Here is an 18268-nt window from a genome sequence, read left to right on the forward strand (position 1 = left end):
TCCAAAATGATAAAGCATTTGAAACTTCCATCACACATAACCCAACAGCAATTTATCAGTTTCTAAGACTTCAAAGGAAAGATGAAGGGAAAGGTCTTTTTTATCAGAAGAGAAATTCCAATCTCAAAGAAGAAAAGCAATTAAGTGGTAAACAGTTGGTCACCAAGAGTCTTCATTTCAAAATCAAAATTGAAATCTGACACCAAGATTTGCAGTTCAGATTTTCAGTGCAAAGCTAAGCCTAAACTAGGGTTAGGGGTAGCGTTTCTCTTTAATCTAGAGCTTTATTCACAGTTGGGTTATGTTTCTGAAAGGATTATTAATAATGACAAATAAAATCTTCAAAATCATCAATCAAAGCCAATGGCATGCTTGAGGCTATTGATTTAAGCCCCAGCAAGGGTTAGGACTAGTGTGTCTCTCTCTGAAACCTAGAGGTGTATTCACGGTTGAGTTATGTTTCTGGAAGTATTACTAATACAAGATGAGAGAAATCTTGGGCTTCAATATCATTTTTAATTTTCAAAATTAAAGCTGTTTATAATGCAAAATGTCATCCAATAGGAAAGGACTCATTCTGAGCCCAGTAAAAAGTTTCAAGGAACATCCAATTTCCAGTCTTACTGCAAAACTCTCTTCAATTTTGCCTCATAAAGTGAAAACGATATATACAGTATAAACTGATATGTGAAGTCAAACCTGAAGGGACATGCTAACACTAACCTTAGCTCAACACTGGCTATTACCTCATTCACTATATCTAAGGAGCACCATTTACAACTTTGGTCTGAATGTGACCAAAAATGGCAAGATGACATTTTAAAAAAACTTCAGGACAGCTGAAAATTCATGTTAAATGGTAGTTAGGATTCCAAAGTGTTGTCCTCAAAGTAATAAAGTATGAATGTCCCTTTCCCATGGGTCAAGCATGTACTTAAGGTTATGGTTAGGGTTAGTGTGTCTTCTAAACCTAGAGATTTATTCGTGGTTGGGTTTTGTTTCTGGAAGAATTACTTATAGAAGACAAGTAAAATCTTGGGGTTCAATGTCATTTTTAATTTTCAAGATTAAAGTTGTTTATATTACATAAGATCATCCATTAGGAAAAGACACATTCTGAGCCCAGTAAAAAGTTTGATGCAAAACCCAATCTAACTATTGATTTCATGAAAATGCTTTTAATTGGAATCACTTTTCCATGTAAAATGTAAGTAAAGGTAATATATAGATTTGTGATTAAAAGTAGACATAATTACTTAAGAGCCTTTATTTATAATGTCCTGGTTATAGGATTTTTGTGCTTAAGTACCACACTTCTTACTAGTAAAAAAACATACTGAGCTGTGTGAATTTTCAGTTTATTGAGGATTTAAAAATAACTGTCTAGTCATTTTTGGAAAGTTTTGGTTTTGAAACATTCCCTGATATTTATTTACTTTTGCTTGAAATTGAAATTTAAGAGCTTTGAGAAGCTACTTTCAAAGGTGCAATATAAAATTAAGTCTATAGTATTATTATATATTAAGTTATTAAAATGTATTAATTTTATTATCTTATATTTCTAAAATTATTAAATTCATATTTAATATGTAATATTCACCCTGAATGACTTGCATAGTGGCATTGTGTTTGGTGGGCAGTATTTCACTCTAATAGCATTACTGAGAGCAGATCTGTTATTCTGTGAATAATGCAAGGGGTTGAAATAAGAGGCATATTTTAAATGACCTCTTTGCAATTTTGGGGGGATTAGCCTCCTCTTTACCCCTTCATCTTTCTTGTGTGTTCCCATTTTTTTTCTATTTGTTGATTCACGTTATTATGTACTCTGTATACATAAGAAGCTGTTAAAACAATATGCACTTTGTGGCCGGTCTTAGTACTGAATTGTAAGGGACTCACCCCTAGACTAACGGAGTTAAGAGTTTCTGTCTTGATAATGGCAAGGAGGCAAAATGCTTAGCATGGTAGTTGGTGACCAGGGCTCAGTTCCCTGTTAGCCTACCAACTGAGCATTTGAGTATCTTTATTGAGTCTGACAGCCCTCTCCTGGGACTAACTGGTTCTCACACTAAAGCGTGCAAACGGCCTTCAGTACAAGCCAACAAGTCCAGACTAACCTCCTCGGAGGTCAGACGAAGCTGCCACATAAGCAAAAGTGTCCATGTTGATGATGTCGATGACGGGGCTCACCACACGAGTTGGATTCTAGGACACAAGAGCAAAGAGAAGCTGCCATTCACTGGCTCTCATCGAGACTAGGCAATTAAGAGCAACACGTCTCCAGCCCACTTCCATACATGTACTGTATGTCTCCAGAGACATTGTAGAAAAAAGGACTGAAGGAAAGTTTAAAACAAATGGTCAAGTTACGTTACATGTACTGTACATAAAGTATGTTTCTGGCAAAATAAAAGTAAGCTGCATTTCCACTCACCTCGAGTTCATGGTTAATTAATGGGATTGAACCAAAAAGTCTTCCATAAGAGAATATAACAATTAGGATATGCAATTGGACACAAATGGGTGAACAGCCTTTTGCATTGCTCCTTATGAATAAGACTCCTCTGAAAAAGGTAAAACAGCACATAGTGGGCTTGCTGAACTACTGTATATGGTGTTATTTGGGACACAGTTATATTTGACTAGTATCTAGTATCAAGTTTTTTTACTTTCTCACTGGACAATCATCAATGCAGTTAGAACGTCATTTACTGTTGTAGTCAGCATGACCAAGAATCAATGACCAACCCAACCAATCAATTTCTTTCTTTTTTATTTCACCTTGATAAGGTGAGCCCCATGTCAAAGTGGCTTTCAAAAGTGAATTACGCTTGATGTGCTGTAAATTCAATGCCCCTCACCTCCTTCATTCTCTGAAGAAGAGGGGGGAGCCAGTCTTTGTTCACTTCACAGTGGCTGTCGAGGAATGTCAAGACGCTGGCCCCAGCAGCATCTGCCCCACGGACCCTGGAGCGTATTAGACCTGTGGGAGTGAAGATTATACTGTACTGTTCTGAGGGCTTTAATTTTTCTTTTTTCAGCTTTTATGCTCCTGTAACACTGGTTGCTTTTAATATACTATACTGTGACTAGGTTGTTGGATTCAGTAATTTCCCATAGATTTGTTCACAAATGCACCCTTTATATATTCTTACAAGTTCTAACGCATAACAAAGATCTTTCACTTTGGTTAAAACCTTGTTTTCCAGTATGGCATTTAGTACTGCATTCAACATATATTTTTATGACAAGCACATTACATTTACTAATAAAATTGGTTTAAGAACAGAATTACAACATTGATTTTCCTTTAGCTTTTTCACAATAGCTCAGTCTGACACAGGCAAAACAACAAAGCTGACCAAACTTTATATCAAGTAATTCCAAATCAAATCCATATTCTGTGTTTGCATGTGCTTCAAGACCATGACGCCTTACCACATCTAGAACAGCAGCAGATTGTTCCCAAAAACATAAGAAAACAAAGTTCTTAGAAGAAGAAATACGTAACAGTGAAGCAAGAAACAACACTAAGCCATTCAGCCTATCTAACTGATTTTATTGCGAATAGCGAATTGATCTTGTCCAGCTGTTTCTTGAATGAAGCCAGGGTTTCAGCTTTGACAACATGGTTGTGTAGCTTGTTATAGATCCCCATAATCCTTTGTGCAAAAATTGCCTTTTGTGCTCAGTTTTTAAAAGCAATTCTATATACTGTCGTTTCCACTTGTCCTCTGGTTTGTGTTTCACTGTTGATTCTGCAGAAGCCTATTAGGTTGACTGTCTCAATGCTTTTGAGGATCTTGAATATTTGCATCAGGTATCCCTGTAGTCTTCTCTGTTCAAGACTAAAAACATTCAGTTCTTCTAGCCTGTCAGTAGATAACATAATAATTTAATTTATTATCTACTAGTCCATTAAATAATCTTATTTTACTTTTTTAAATTATGGATCAGTTTCCCATTTTGTATTTAGAATTTATCGTGCCCTCCAGATATATTCATACTCCAAAAATCATCATATAGCAGAATGAGTTACAGAATGTGCCACATAAATCCTAATTATCATATACCGCAAAATAATAACGGCATTGCACAGAGCAAAGTTGTAATTTTCTTAGATAATTAACTGATAATTAAATTTCAGAAAAACAAAATTCAACAAAAATAAAACCCCAATAACATTCTGCTCCTTGGAAACATAGTTTTCCTGGCATATTAAATATAGGTAATACATGGAAAACGTTCAGTAGCAGCAGAATTAAAGTTGTGGTTCAGGACAGAGAGCTCACTGAAGGCTGCAGTAAACAGACAGTGGCCTGCACAAGTTGGTGGATGGATACAAAATAACACAGTTGTGTCCATTATTTAAGATTACTGGCATAAAAACTGGTATAATGGTAACAAAGTGTGAAAACTATCATTCAAGGTCAGCTGCACGAATGTGTTATTTATAGCAAGGTTGAAATAAAAGAAGTGCAATCAAGAACTGAATTACATGAAGGCAAGTAGCAAAAAGAGGCAAAATCAAACTTACCAAACATCATTTGAATGACAATTGAAATAATGAGTTATCTTCAGATTAAATGAAAATTGAGCTTTTTGGAATGCTCATCAACATTATGTTTGGTGTAAAAATGATGTTTTCTGTCATTTATTATTATATTCATCTATTAACTAGCTCAGTCAAAAATCAGACAATACATTAACTATTGACTGCAATTTGAGAATTATTTTTCAGGAGGAACTTGCTCAAAAGCTGTGTGCTCAGATGCTGTGTGTCCATTACTGCTGTTGCTTGTTTCATGTATCCTAACAATTTAATTAAAGAGGTACCTTTCCTAATATGATTTTAACCTGTTATTCCCTAATATGTATTTCTATACAGATGGTAGTTATAATTAGAATGTAGTTCTAATTAGAATATCTATACACTTTACAGATAACAGATGATGTATACAGTAAATATTTGGCTCATTTCATCTGTGGAAGGGGATTACAAAGAGAAATGTGAAATTTGCCAGTCAGTGGGTTTTAACAATCATCCTGTCTAGAGTGACTGTTTTTCAGCCTCTGTTTTTCAGGTATTTCAGCCTCTAATATGTTAATATTACTTAATAAATAACTTTGTCCTTCCTCATCCTGGCATATCTTGATAAATGATTAAGTAAAATATTAATTTAATACATCAGCATTTTCTTTTTTTTCCAAGATATTTCCTATTCCTACTATTAAACAAATCTATTATTCATTTGAGACTGCATTGCAATTTTCCTTTTTGTTGCTCTTTTGACTGTTTTAATCTATTTTTTAAGTGGTTCAAGTAGGTAGCTGTGTCAGCTATTCATGAATCATGAATGACATTTTTTCAGCCCCCCAAAACATCTGGTTTTCATGATCTGTAACATACTCCTAAAAATATTCATTTTAAAATTATTTTTATGAGTCACACTCATTTAGATTAAGACCCATCAGCTAGGTTAAGTGACTGAATGCTCTTTTAGATATATACAAGGAGCAATATTTATTACTAACAAGAGTATCTCCTTATTTACTTAGGACTTTTTTATAGATTATCTTCTGTTTTTTTAAAAGACTTTTGTTTTCTTCCACAAAAAGTGTTTCTAAACACTGATTTCAATCTGATTAATCTCTATAGAACTATACGCAAAACTCTAGAGAAATTACTGTATATGCAGCATGTGCAAGTCAGAAAGGTTTATTGTTAAAAATAATATTTCACTTTTTGTATGGAATATATTTTCGTGTTTAAACCTGTAAACCAAAGCTTTTAATTTTAGTGTATATTTTACATGATAATCTGCATCAGAATCATATCCCAACATAATGTTTTTCATCAATAAGGTAATGAACAACATCAAAACAAAGATACGGTTTATATGTTACAGCACAGCAAGGCACTGCAGGCAGAGGAAAGGCAGGCTGAAATCGTGAAGCTGTAACGTGGCTGTGCACTGCAAACAACTGCGGAGGATTACAGGCTGAAACTCAAGTTCTTGGACTCAAGGGTTGTTGTAGGTTTCCAGCGTGGGTTGAAGACTGGTGGGATGAAGAGCAGCCGAAGGCGTAGCGAGGGGAATGATAACTAACTGGGAGACTGTTGCAGAAAGCTGCTGAAAGCCGGCAGCAGTCTGGTCAAAAGGCAACTGCAACGTTGAAAGCATTCCACAACTGAGGCGGTTTCTGGGAGTGGATTCCTTTTGAGATTTAAAGGAAAGTAGAGACTCAGAGGTAAGAGTTGGATTTGCTTTACATCTGCTGTGGATTTGTGCTGTGAGCTGTACTTCCACAGGCAAATCAGTGACTGAGCGCTTTATGCGTGACATCTTGGTAATAGAGGATCTGCTATGGAATGATTTTTTGGAAGATTGGGTCGAATGGTCGAACCAAAAGGCAGCCAACCTAGTCCTCTGACCCAAGGGAGGCCTGCTTGTGGGAATGTCATGGTCCTCCCCCCCCCACACTTAATAGGTGCTCTCTGGGCGCTGGACAAGGCCTTTGAAGAAAACGGTTGTGAAAGGCTTGCATCATCCATGGCGCATTGATATCCTGAGCAAGTACCCAAGTCCATGACCAGTGGGCCACGTATTCAATGATGTTCTTGAACCAGCGGGAATCCAGAACTTGTTGTGTTCAGAATTCTTCCGAGTTGTCTATGGGAGGGTCATTCTGTATTTGTGGTTTAGTGGTTCCCAGTGCAGGTTTTAGTAGAGACATGTGAAACGCTGAGGGGATTTACCTCCCCAAGGACCAGAGGAGGTCAAGGCAATAGGTGACAGTGGTCACACATTCTACTTCCTTGTATGGTTAAATGTAGCGAAGAGCCAACTTCCGTGATGGCAGGCAGAGACGGAGGTGACTAGTGGCAAGCCACAAACACTGTCTGGGTTTCAGGGTGGTGCTTACCTCTAGTGTTGGAAGCTTTAAGGACACTGTTCTGCAAAACCTGCCAAACCCCATCCAGGTCTCCTGTGGCCCTGTCAGCCATAAGGATATCAGCTGGGTCAGAGAACAACCTGAAGAGAAGTGGTTGAAACACATACTGGCACCGGAAGGGAGACATACCAGTTAAGGGATTGACCAGGATGTTGCAGGACAGTTTGGTCCACAGAAGAAGGGGGGCACAGTCGCCCTGGAAGGCTGAGACATGGCACCTCAGCTATGTCTCCAGATCCTGACTGACCTGCTCCATCTGGTCATTCTTCTTGGGACGGAAGAGAGATTGATTTGAATCCCCAGTTTCCAAAAAAAAGCTCACCAGAAACCAGAGACAAACTGGAGGCCACAGTAGGAGACAATGGATGCTGGGATTCCATGGAGCTGAAACTTTCCCTTGGTGAAGACACCCACCATCTGGGGGGCAGACAGCAACTGTGGAAGTGGGACGAAACCCACAGCTTTGGAGAGTTGATTAACCCCCATCAGGATGACTAAGTGGCCATGGGAGAGGGGGAGGCCAATTATGAAATGTGTTGCCATGGGTGGTCAAGAATCGGTAATGATTGCAACAGTCCTGCTGGAGCCATGCAGGCGTCCTTATCGCAGCTGCACACTGGGCATGCGGCCATGTAGGCATCCACATCAGCCCTTGTGGCCAGCCATCAGAAGTGGTGACAGATGAGTTCTAGTGAACTCTAAACTCTGGGGTGTTGGGATGTGTTGCCCCATTGATGTAACGAATTGCTTCTCTGGCAGAGTATTGAAAAGAGTTGGGTCAGTGTGGCTGTCATTGCCTCTTCCACTTATAGCAGGGTGGCCTGTATAATCTGTTGTTGTAGGATGATGGTAGTAGGCTTGGGAGGAGCCCTGTCCTTGGTGTGGATTCTCAACAGGGTAACGGCTTTCCCATTCTTGGATCCTGGACAATAAAAGAATGTTAAAAAAATGGAAGAAAAACAGGGCCAAACATGCCTGTCGAGGGTAGAGTCATTTCACCTTCCAAATGTACTTATGTACTTATGTTCAGTAAGCATCGTAAGGGGTGTTGGGCTCCCTCGAAATTGTGTTTGTTAGAAGTTACCAGTCCCCAATGTCATAATTGCACTCTGTCAGGGACAGCTTCCGAGAGAAGAAGGAGCAAGGTTGGAGTCTGGGTGGTGACCAAAAGCTTTGAGACAAGATGGCGCCCACTCCCACATCTGAGGCATTCACCACCACGTCAAAAGGTCGAGGGAGATCTGGGTGTCAGTGGATAGGCGCTGAAGTGAATCATCTTTTTAGTTCTTCAAAGGCCTGTTGCCCTTTGGGATCCCTCTTACTTGGCCAGGCCACTTCCAGATCAGGCTAGTGAAGGGGACCATGACCTAGAAGTTCACAGTCTGACGTTTAGGATCAATCTTCTGGTGAATTCCATAAAGTGCTGGATTTGTTTCAGTATTGTGAAAGCAGACTAATCCCTTACTGCTGCAACTTTACTATGGTCCATCCTGAGGCCAGAAAAGGAAATGATGTATCCTAGGAAGGCCACCCCCAATCAATGAAAATCACATTTCTCTAGCTATACGTAGAAGCAGTGCTCCCTGGGACATTGGAGGACCTGCCAGAGGCTGTGAGAGAATACAAGGATGCTGTCTAGGCATACCACCACAAAGCCATCCAGCAGATCACATAAGATGTCCCATAGATGTCCCAAAGGGCATCAATAAGTATTCATAATGCCCTTCAGTAGTGTTAAAAGTTGTCTGTCACTTGTTCCCTTCTCTTATCTGGTCGTAGGCCACCTTCAGGTCCAAGTGAAGACTGTCCCCTTAACTGGCCTTCCAGATGAGCTTATTCCTTTTTTGAGATTTAAAAGAGAGCAGAGACGCAGAGTTGGGTTTGCTTACATGCACTGCGCTTACATGCACTATGCAGACAGCTGTAATTCCACAGGTAGCATGACGATGAAGTGTTTCCTACGTGTTGTCTGGGGAATAATTAGCAGATCTGTGTTGAAATTTTGGATTGAGTGCCTGATTGGTAGTGGGAAGACTGAACCGAAAGTTGGCCTGACCTAGTCCTCAGTCCCTACCGAGGCCTACGATCGCTTGTGGGAATGTCACAGTCTCCCGAGGCAACAGAAAGCAATCTGGGCATGACACTACACTGTATGTATACATATTGATATATACATGTCTACATTTGTACATATAAAATATTGGTGGATATATAGAACTAAAAATGGAACAAAAATTAAAGGGTAAAATAAACCACTATATAATTTTTAACAGCACAGTGTTGTTTTTTACTTTTTATTCCATTATTTTAAAAAGCCCAGTTACTTTTATGTTGGCTGACTGGTACAGTATGTGTCATACCAGTATGCTCAATTCTTCTGTTGCACTAAATACTGTACAAAAGGAATTTCAATTCTGAGAAGACAAAAGGGAAGTTCAGGCCCACCTATCTGGAACTAAGATTAAACATTTAGGGAGGAATCAACATGCAAGTACTTCAGTAGAAAAGAATACAGGGGGTGATTACAGAGAAGTTTGTGCTAAATTGTGAGATCAATAGTCTATCAATTTCAGTTGGAGAAAAATTCATTTGAACATTTTAAGGGCCCTGTCAGATGTTGCTCATTGCACAACAAAGTCAGCCAATTAAAAATCCTATTTCATCCTCAGTAACACTGTATTTTATGGGCGGCTGAGTTTAACCTTATTTCAACAGTTGCTAGATGAAACTTAATTTCGAGGAAACTATGTGTAAAACATCAGTCATGCTGCATGTCTTGCTAGTGAGGAATCTGGCTAGGGAAAATGGTATCCTACAGCAGATATGGAATATATCTGAGATGACTTTGATATAAGAGCAATGAAGAGCAATCAAATTTTTGACATGGTGAAAATGCATCAATATATAGAAATCATAGAGCACCTAATTGTACATTATAGCTTTTGTGGGGACAATTATTATTATTATTCACTTAACTCAAGAATACTGCCATTTGCAGTCATTTTATACAGTACCTTTAAATATATTTTAAATATACTGTACCTTTAAATTACTGTACAGAGAGTTCTTTTTACAGAATTACACTAATAAATAAGTGTCTTTAATATATTATTAGTTTTCACAAACATTTTATAGTAATCTAAAATATTTAGGGATGAAAAGACTACGGAGCTCATACATGATACAATATCCTTTAACAACATTTAGCAGCTCTCATCACAAACATGTATTTCATACTGAACCCTTTTACAATAGAGCCCATGAGCCTCCTGAAGGCCATTCAGGGCTACACTATACAAAATAGAGGGATGCTACCCTGCTGATAAACCACCCAACCTTCTTGCCACAGTCACCATATTGCAGATAGTTCTCCAGGAGGAATTATATCACCCCCTGACAATGTTTCATATTGAACATGGCCCCTTACAAGGTTATATTGTGCAAACTAAACTTGATCAAATATAGCAGTCAGGAAAAACTGCACGGCACATTTTAGAAGCAAATCAATACATGAGTTCAGATGTGCAAGTCATGTATTTTCTGCCTGTGTGATATTGAAATTCGTAACAGTAAATCAATTTTCTCAGAGCAGGGGTCGTGAAAAGTTTTCATAATTGCACACATGCAAAAAAAACTATCTGTATGCGGTATGTGAAGCTCTCATTTACAGCTTAATATCCCAAACTATCAGACTTTAATACCCCCGCTGAACCAATTATTCACAAGATGAATTGTTGTCACCCTGGGTGGTACTCTGCAGGCGATGACAGAAAGGATTTTAAAAGAAAAGGTAAGGATGTACTGTATAGCAGTCAGTTCCCAGATGTTTTAATGAGGTGTTGTGTACTAAAACCTTATATTAACTGCTGAAGAATCAACACTTTCAGTCAGAATTCACAGAAAATCATTACATTCCCATCATTTTTATCGGGCACTCCAGAACAGTTGCTTTACAGTACTGTGTTCTTATATATATAATTTATCATATTTTTCTGAGGACACATTTGAGGTGTTTGTTCTACAGTTCCAACATCCCTGCCCTGGAATGCATGAACCTAGACAAAGCACAGATCCATTTGTGCACACAGACTGTTGGCAGAAATTCAATGAGTGCATTCAGTCGGATCAAGCCGTAAAAGAGAACTTGTAAACAGGCTGACAACAAAAGTGAAAGCTGTTAATGTGAGCAATAGGACTGGACCCAAAGCCAATGCAGTCACATCACTTGTTGCTCTGAAAGGACTTGTCTGCTTTAGGCAGCTTTGGGAAGGATAATGGCACTGATATATGGACATATTTTTAACACTGCAGGTTGGCAGCAGCCTGCTTTGACCCTGAAGGGAAAACTGAGATGAACTCTTTCAATGTGTAGTGAGCAGAATGCAGCTGTCACCCTTATTGTAATTCAGTAAGGGACATTAATGTGAACACACTGCACTGGAACAGTAGTTTTTTTTTTGGTAAAAGGGCTGCACTTGAGATGTACAGTACTTGTTCAGAAATAAAATAAACTTTGGTGAATATATGCCATAAATGATGGGATCTTAATATTCTGTAGCACTGTCCTACTTCTTAGACAAAATTCTGTGTGTCAAAGCAACTCATTTATACTGTATGCTGTACTTGTATGTGTGTGTAGAGTGGTTGTTTCCTATCCCACTGCATGTTTTCCCTGTCACATTCTGAGTGTTTCTAATCACTGCACCCCCAGTGCCCTGAAGCTGTTGTTGACATCATAGTTTTTTGTCACTGTTTCTATGCTTGGGCTCAGGCAGGGATAAGATTTCTTGCAAAAAACACATGGTGCATTGCAAAACTATTCACCCTTCCAATAGTGTTCCATTTTGTTGAACGGAAAATGAGGAATACACATTTATTAACACAAATACTTGATAATACTTTAAAGAAAATAATCAGAACTCAAATTCTCAAAATGAACACTTTCATAGGTGAAAGAAGTGCCTTCAGGTTTTTCAGTTTAAGTAAGTAGCAAGGAACTTGGACACCAAATCAGGATACAATGTGTTGACCTCGCTTTAAAGTATAAATTACATTAGGATGGTCTGGTTGGTGGGTCATAAAGAAAGAAATTACTTCATTCTTTTTTGTGTAAAAAGAAACAAACTCAAAAACAATAAAAATTCACAAAAGGCACTAGGTGAAAAAACAATACACAACATAATCAGCAAGACAGTTAGAATGTGAGGTGTCAGTATGATACCAACAGAAATCATGAAACTAAAATTACACTTCAAATCTCCTTTCTGCATACCCTCTCGCTGGTCATTACGCAAGCACTTCACTTTGGGCAACTTCGTCAGCAGAAGGCAGTCATTAGCTGAAAAATTAAATAAAGAGCATTAAAATTCTAAGTGCATATGACAGATTTAGCTTTCTTCACCAATGCATTCAATGAAAACTCATATTTTAGAATCTCCCCTTAGGCTTTAAGGTGCCTAATATACATGAAAAATGAAAGAAACAAAACTATTTCATTTTTTTAGTGTGCCTACATTCTCTCATGGGTAACAAATTGTGAAGTCCTTTGTGGTTGCTGTTTCACTACAAAGTACAATCTACTGTTGGCACAAGCCGTCACTGCCCTTGAGGCACCAGCTTGTTTTCTTTAAAGAATATAAGAGTGGTTACAAAAGTGAGGAGGCCATTTAACCCATCTTGTCCATCTGGTAACCTCTGTATATAATAAGTATTAAAACAGAATAAACATTTCCTTGAATAAAGATTTCAAAAATCTCACAAGAAAGTTTAAAGAAGACTGCTGTTTTGTTTTTTTGTGGCTACCTTGAGAGAACTAAAGACACTGCTTTGGAAAAATCACCCCACAAGGCAAAGAAAAAAATAAGTTCAATTTGTAATTGTATTTAGTGGCCTGACCTTCGTACTTAAATTGTCCACACTTGATACTTACAGTCTTCACTGAAGTCATCCACCAGTATGATTTCATGTATCAGGTGGATGGGGGTTCGGTTGAGCACACTGTGGAGAGGAAAGCACAAACAAGTCAGCTGGAAGAGAAGCACCGAGAAGGACTGCTATTCAGATATGGAGCTCCAGAAGCAGCAATCATCAATCAGCTGCCCCCGGTTCCCAAAGTGTCTCTGATTGTTCCACCTCTCCTCAGGCTGGGCTATTGGTGTCTCCAACATTGAGAAAACAAAACTCTGGCCTTGTCAGCAGGCTCGGGCACTTGATTAATGTGGTGTGATATGTTTTACAGCTTGCACACAAAATTAAATTTATACTGTATTTAGCCTTCTCATTTTTGCCACATCAGAATTAAATTTTAATTAAGTGTACAATATCATTGTATTAGTCTAATAAATAACTGCATTGCACTGTATTTTACTTTTTTTGCAAACCCATTCGATATAAAACAAACCAGATGTGTAGGTCCAGAAAGAGAATGAATACTAATCTTGAATTTTCTGGATGGCATGTTACTTTAACAGATAAGTACAGTTTTCTGCATCTAGATACTATATGACATCTTATATTAGTGTTCAATAAAGATTGTCTTATTGACTGATTGCAGTTAATGTTCATTTGACTAATGATCAAATGATAACTGTAACACTGTGCAGTCAAGTGGACAACATTATTTAAAGTGGAGCTCTGTAGTGACTAGATACTCCTGCTCAGACCAATACATGTGGACATCGAACACATTGATTAGTGTTCTGTACACAACATCTACTGTATTGTTGTGCACAACTGTGCCACACTCAGTGATGTCCATTAAGGTGGTCTACACAAAATGCAAATTCATTGCTAGAGAGCACCTGACTCAACTGCTTGTGATTCCACCTGAAGTGTTGCTCACACTACATCTTTCTGAAATGTCTGTGAACATTGATAAAAACTGGAACCCTATGTGACCTCGCCAGCAAACGTAGACTGTAGACAGTAGATGCTCCATCTTTGCAATAATTTTTGTTAGCGCCAGTTCTGAGGCATTGGAAACTCCATGTTACAGCAACCTCCTTACATTTGACCTGGAGAGGTTGCTGTAACATGGAGTTTTTTGATGCCTCGGAACTGGCGCTAACAAAAATTATTGCAAAGATGGAGCGTAGTCCGGTGTCGATCTTGGTGAGGTGTCATGACTTATCTCCCATATCATCTCCCAAATCACAGCTTATAATTGAGGGACTTTGTCTTGGCAGTAATATTTTGCCAGGTAAAAATTGCTTGCTGTGATCACCCATGTCAGAGAACGGCAGTGTGCCGTCAGCAAGGACAGCTGGAGCCCAGCCTCCAACAAACAAAGAGATTGTTAAAACCAGCCTTCAAATACTGCAATAATATGTATATACTGTACAGTAGCATATACTGTACAGTAGTACAATTTCTAATTACTGGAAGTATATTTCCTCTAATTAGACTCTAGTAGTCCTCAATAAAGAGTATGGAACAATGGCTATGCAATGTGTATTTGTATTTATTTGATGTGAAAACTATAAATGCTTTTCCTTTTGTGTTGGGAATACATTTCCTGTTAGAAAGTCGGAGGAAAAAGAAATTCTACAATTCAAACTTTTTTGAAAATGATCTTTATGCTGCACGTTTCCATGCCCTTACTACAGTGAGCGATGCTATGTAGCAGAGCGCACAGTTAGACTTTCTGACAGGCAATGACACCTCTTAGCTCCTGGTAAAGTCTGACACCTGAACAAACCCTGTCTCAGTACAAGGTGCCAAATCAAATGGGCAACCTGTTCAAATCCCAAATCCCTGAGCAAACAAACCCCTAGAGCCGAAAAGGAAGTTAAAGGAGCCAACAGAAAATATGATCTGTTTCCACATCACCAGAGGCATTGAGTTGGAAGAATAAATAATTAAAGTCATGTTGCACTAAGGCAGGCAATCCAAAGATATGCTGGAAGCTATGAAATACCGAAATACCAAGCACATTAAAACACATCCACTGGGACAGCTGGGCCCCTGGGCCTTTTCTACCTGGGGATTAGTTGCCTAGTTTGTGAAAATGAAAGCAAGGGTGAGCAGTGGGGGTGGGGAGCATAAGATAGAAAGAGATAATAAGATTACAGACAGCACTTTCACACACAGGCGTTTGATTTTTACAGTTTTGAGGATTTCCCGAAATTAAGGATACAGTGGGTCCCTGCTGTTAAATGAAGTATATGAAAGGATTGTATTAAAAAGGATAACTATTTCAGGAATGTCACAACAGGGAATATAGTATACAGGGGTATACCGGGATCGTTTACCTCAGAAAATACCTGACGTATTTCCTTTACTTCAAAAATACCACAGAATTATTGCTACAAGATTGAAAAGGTATATCTTGTTATAAAACTCCCCAAATACTGTACCAGTTACTGTATGTGTTGCATCATCTTGTGGCACTGACACAGAGCATTTTCATGAAGGCTTGTTCTAAAGGACCCCAGTGGTCTCTGGGTTTTCATTCTGGGTTGTTGATTATTTAACTGATAACTTACCTGAATTATCTATACCTAACTGAAAAGGCTAAATCAGGCAATTACTATGTCAGTTCAAGATGCTCAGATCAATTACTCAATAGCAAACCAAGCAAGATATATTGGGCTGGATAGAATAATTTCTTTCATCGAGAGACCAGTTAAAGCGAAGATGCCAATAAAAACATACAGAATCTTTGAAGGGTTCTTCAAAGAGAATTCAGACTATAAAGCAAAAACACTTAAGCTCTTTTCTATGAGATATTTAAGAAACACAGATAATCTGATGTCTGTTAACTCCATGGAGGTACAAGGAAAGGACAAAAAAGAATATAATGTAATTTATAATATATTATGTTAACAGAATTAATGTTATAGTGCACAGTACATATTATCAAATATGCCTTACCTCCTGAGAGTACGTAGCAAGGTAGGCCTGGCCTCATTGTGAAAGGTGATGATGATGGATGTGGAGGGAAGTTCAGAAGAATAGTGTAAGGTGGAGCATCTGTAAAACAAAACAAACAAAATGTACTATAATTATAAGCTCTCATTTCAACAAATCCTCACAGAACACAAAATGTGGTTTGCAGTATTTGTGTTCATGAACAGTAATTGCTTATAACAGTACACCGATGCTGCTATGCTTTCAACTGTAATTCTATTCAGTACGTTGTTTTCATGTATTTATCTAGAAAATATGCTGTTTCCAAGCATACATTTTTTTCAAAAGGCATTACTTTGTGAGGATGGTGTCTAGTTTGTGTGAAAAAGCAAACATAGATGTATATTTAGAGAACGGTTGCTAGGGTAACTAAAACAAAGTGAAATGTCTGCTATCTCAACAGAGCAAAAAGACACAAGTGAAATTCTAAATGCTGGAAGAAGTTAAAACGTGTAACAGTTCTGTGTAATTGACACGTACTGTATGCAGAGAACTCAGTGAAAAACGTGCAGCACATTGTACCTTTATGGTTGTTTGTACTTCCATCACTAATCTGGGTCAAACGTCTTGATAGAGATTAGAGTATACCAACACAACAAAAAACAAAAAAGAATTGTGTGTGAGTGTGTGCCCATAGTATTTTTGCATATTTTGTAGCAAAATATTTGTTAAAGTAATTGCACCTCCAAGCTATAATAAACTCACAATATTTTGGTACTGAATTCCCCTCAGGAAAGGAATTCATTAATTTTGATAAAAAGTATGTTAGCACAGCAAAGTCATGTCTGAAAGAACAGTTCATCCGTATCCTGGATGGGTTAACACGCAGTGCTTCAGGATATACAGCATGTGGCTGTGAAACATTTTATTAACTGAAAATGACTGCACCCAAAATGCATGTAAGAGCATGTCTAAATGTTTAAATACAAGATTTAGCCCGTTTTTTTCAAAACTCAAAATAAACTTTTTCATCTTTTCCAATGATAAAGATTGTTAGATATTAACATTTAGACACAGTTACATCAGTGAATACCATTTTGTTTTCTGAAAAAAAAATGTATTTTATATTTTTCCTTCAAAGAGTTGTAGGTCTCTGATTATCCTATTTAATTTTGGTTTTGAGTGAATACAAATAGAATTCAGAAACCTTTTTTTATTTACAGTGTCCAGGGACATAAAGAATGACTAATGCAAGATATGAAAAGAGTCTTCACCTTTCACGGGGTTTGATGTCTTTGGCAGATGGAAACATTGACTTTACAAAAGATGAAAAAGATTAACATACTGTACAATGTAGCTTCTGTACTGTAAGTCATATGCTTTTCCCAAAGTGATGCCAGAATAATATATTTTTTCTCCATGAATTACAAAATTATTAATGCCCATCATTTACATTCTCTTATGAATTTCTCCCCTCCACCTTTTTTTATTTGCAGCAAAAAATGTTTCTCTTGGCATTTTCCATGTGTTCTTTCATTGACAATATGCTCAATAGCCAGATATTAGGTAGCCTCCAACTGACTTACCAGTCCTAGCACCTATTGTACCTGCACAACTTTCATCCTTTTCACTTCACCACTTCAAGGAAATGCTGCAGCTGTGGCAGAAGGGAAAATGACTCTGCAGGACTCAGACGTATTGGTACACAAGAACAACAATCTCATTTATATTGTAGCTGACCATGGTGGCAAAACTAGTTTGATACCACTAATGGCTGAGTAAATGCTAATGCACTCAAATAACAGGCAAATAAAACTAGATATTTTTTACAAATATTTAAATATCTATACTTGGAACCTATGCAGCTCCTGTAGCTGGTCACATTTGAGAAGACTGTGTTAGATTTAACGCTAGTGCTGTAAGAAAGTGAACACTTTTTTTTCTGGAGGGGATCTGTTGTTGTCATTTCTAAAGGAAAACAAAACCGTTTATTTGACAGTGTCTATTGCCATAAGCCTCCTAGGCATGGCACCAGACGATCTGTCCTATAATATGAAATATGGACAGGCCTCATTGCTGTGCCTTTCCAAGTAAGAACACAGGGTTCAATGAGGCTAACAAAGAAAGTGAAAACAAGATCCTGATGGCAAAAACCTTTGTTGGCTCAGTTACTGATGGCTTCTACCTGTTGGGCACAAAGCATGAGAACAAATCTTTTAACATGCATTAAAATTAGAGTAAAATACTCTCCTGGGTGCTGTGTGCATTGTGCATAATTCATTGCTGTGATTGCTGTGTCACCTTAATACCTTATTGGTAATAAAGTGAGAACAATGTGGTTTTCTAGAAGTCTAGAAATCTTGCTCACAGAAAAGAGTTCAGAGTTGGTGTTTTCTTGCAAAGCACACCTAAAAAGGGGCTCACTTCAAAGACTAATTGTCTTATACTGTAGATTACTTAT

At 37.9% G+C, this 18268-nt stretch overlaps 1 protein-coding gene across 2 annotated transcripts in view; it reads right to left on the bottom strand.

Moving 5' to 3' along the window:
- galnt14 (UDP-N-acetyl-alpha-D-galactosamine:polypeptide N-acetylgalactosaminyltransferase 14 (GalNAc-T14)) overlaps nucleotides 1–18268 on the bottom strand; it is a 108613-nt gene that overhangs the window by 24410 nt on the left and 65935 nt on the right. For both annotated transcript variants that reach the window (XM_088909474.1, XM_088909473.1), the window contains exons 3-7: nucleotides 15832–15930; nucleotides 12890–12957; nucleotides 12233–12298; nucleotides 2865–2986; nucleotides 2121–2208 (exon numbers count right to left, since the gene is read on the bottom strand). In XM_088909474.1, the coding sequence (XP_088765600.1) occupies nucleotides 2121–2208; nucleotides 2865–2986; nucleotides 12233–12298; nucleotides 12890–12957; nucleotides 15832–15930 (443 nt within the window). The remainder of the gene's footprint in view (nucleotides 1–2120; nucleotides 2209–2864; nucleotides 2987–12232; nucleotides 12299–12889; nucleotides 12958–15831; nucleotides 15931–18268) is intronic.

The sequence above is a fragment of the Atractosteus spatula genome, chromosome 2 (assembly GCF_055471065.1).
Source record: "Atractosteus spatula isolate fAtrSpa1 chromosome 2, fAtrSpa1.hap1, whole genome shotgun sequence".
NCBI lineage: Eukaryota > Metazoa > Chordata > Actinopteri > Semionotiformes > Lepisosteidae > Atractosteus > Atractosteus spatula.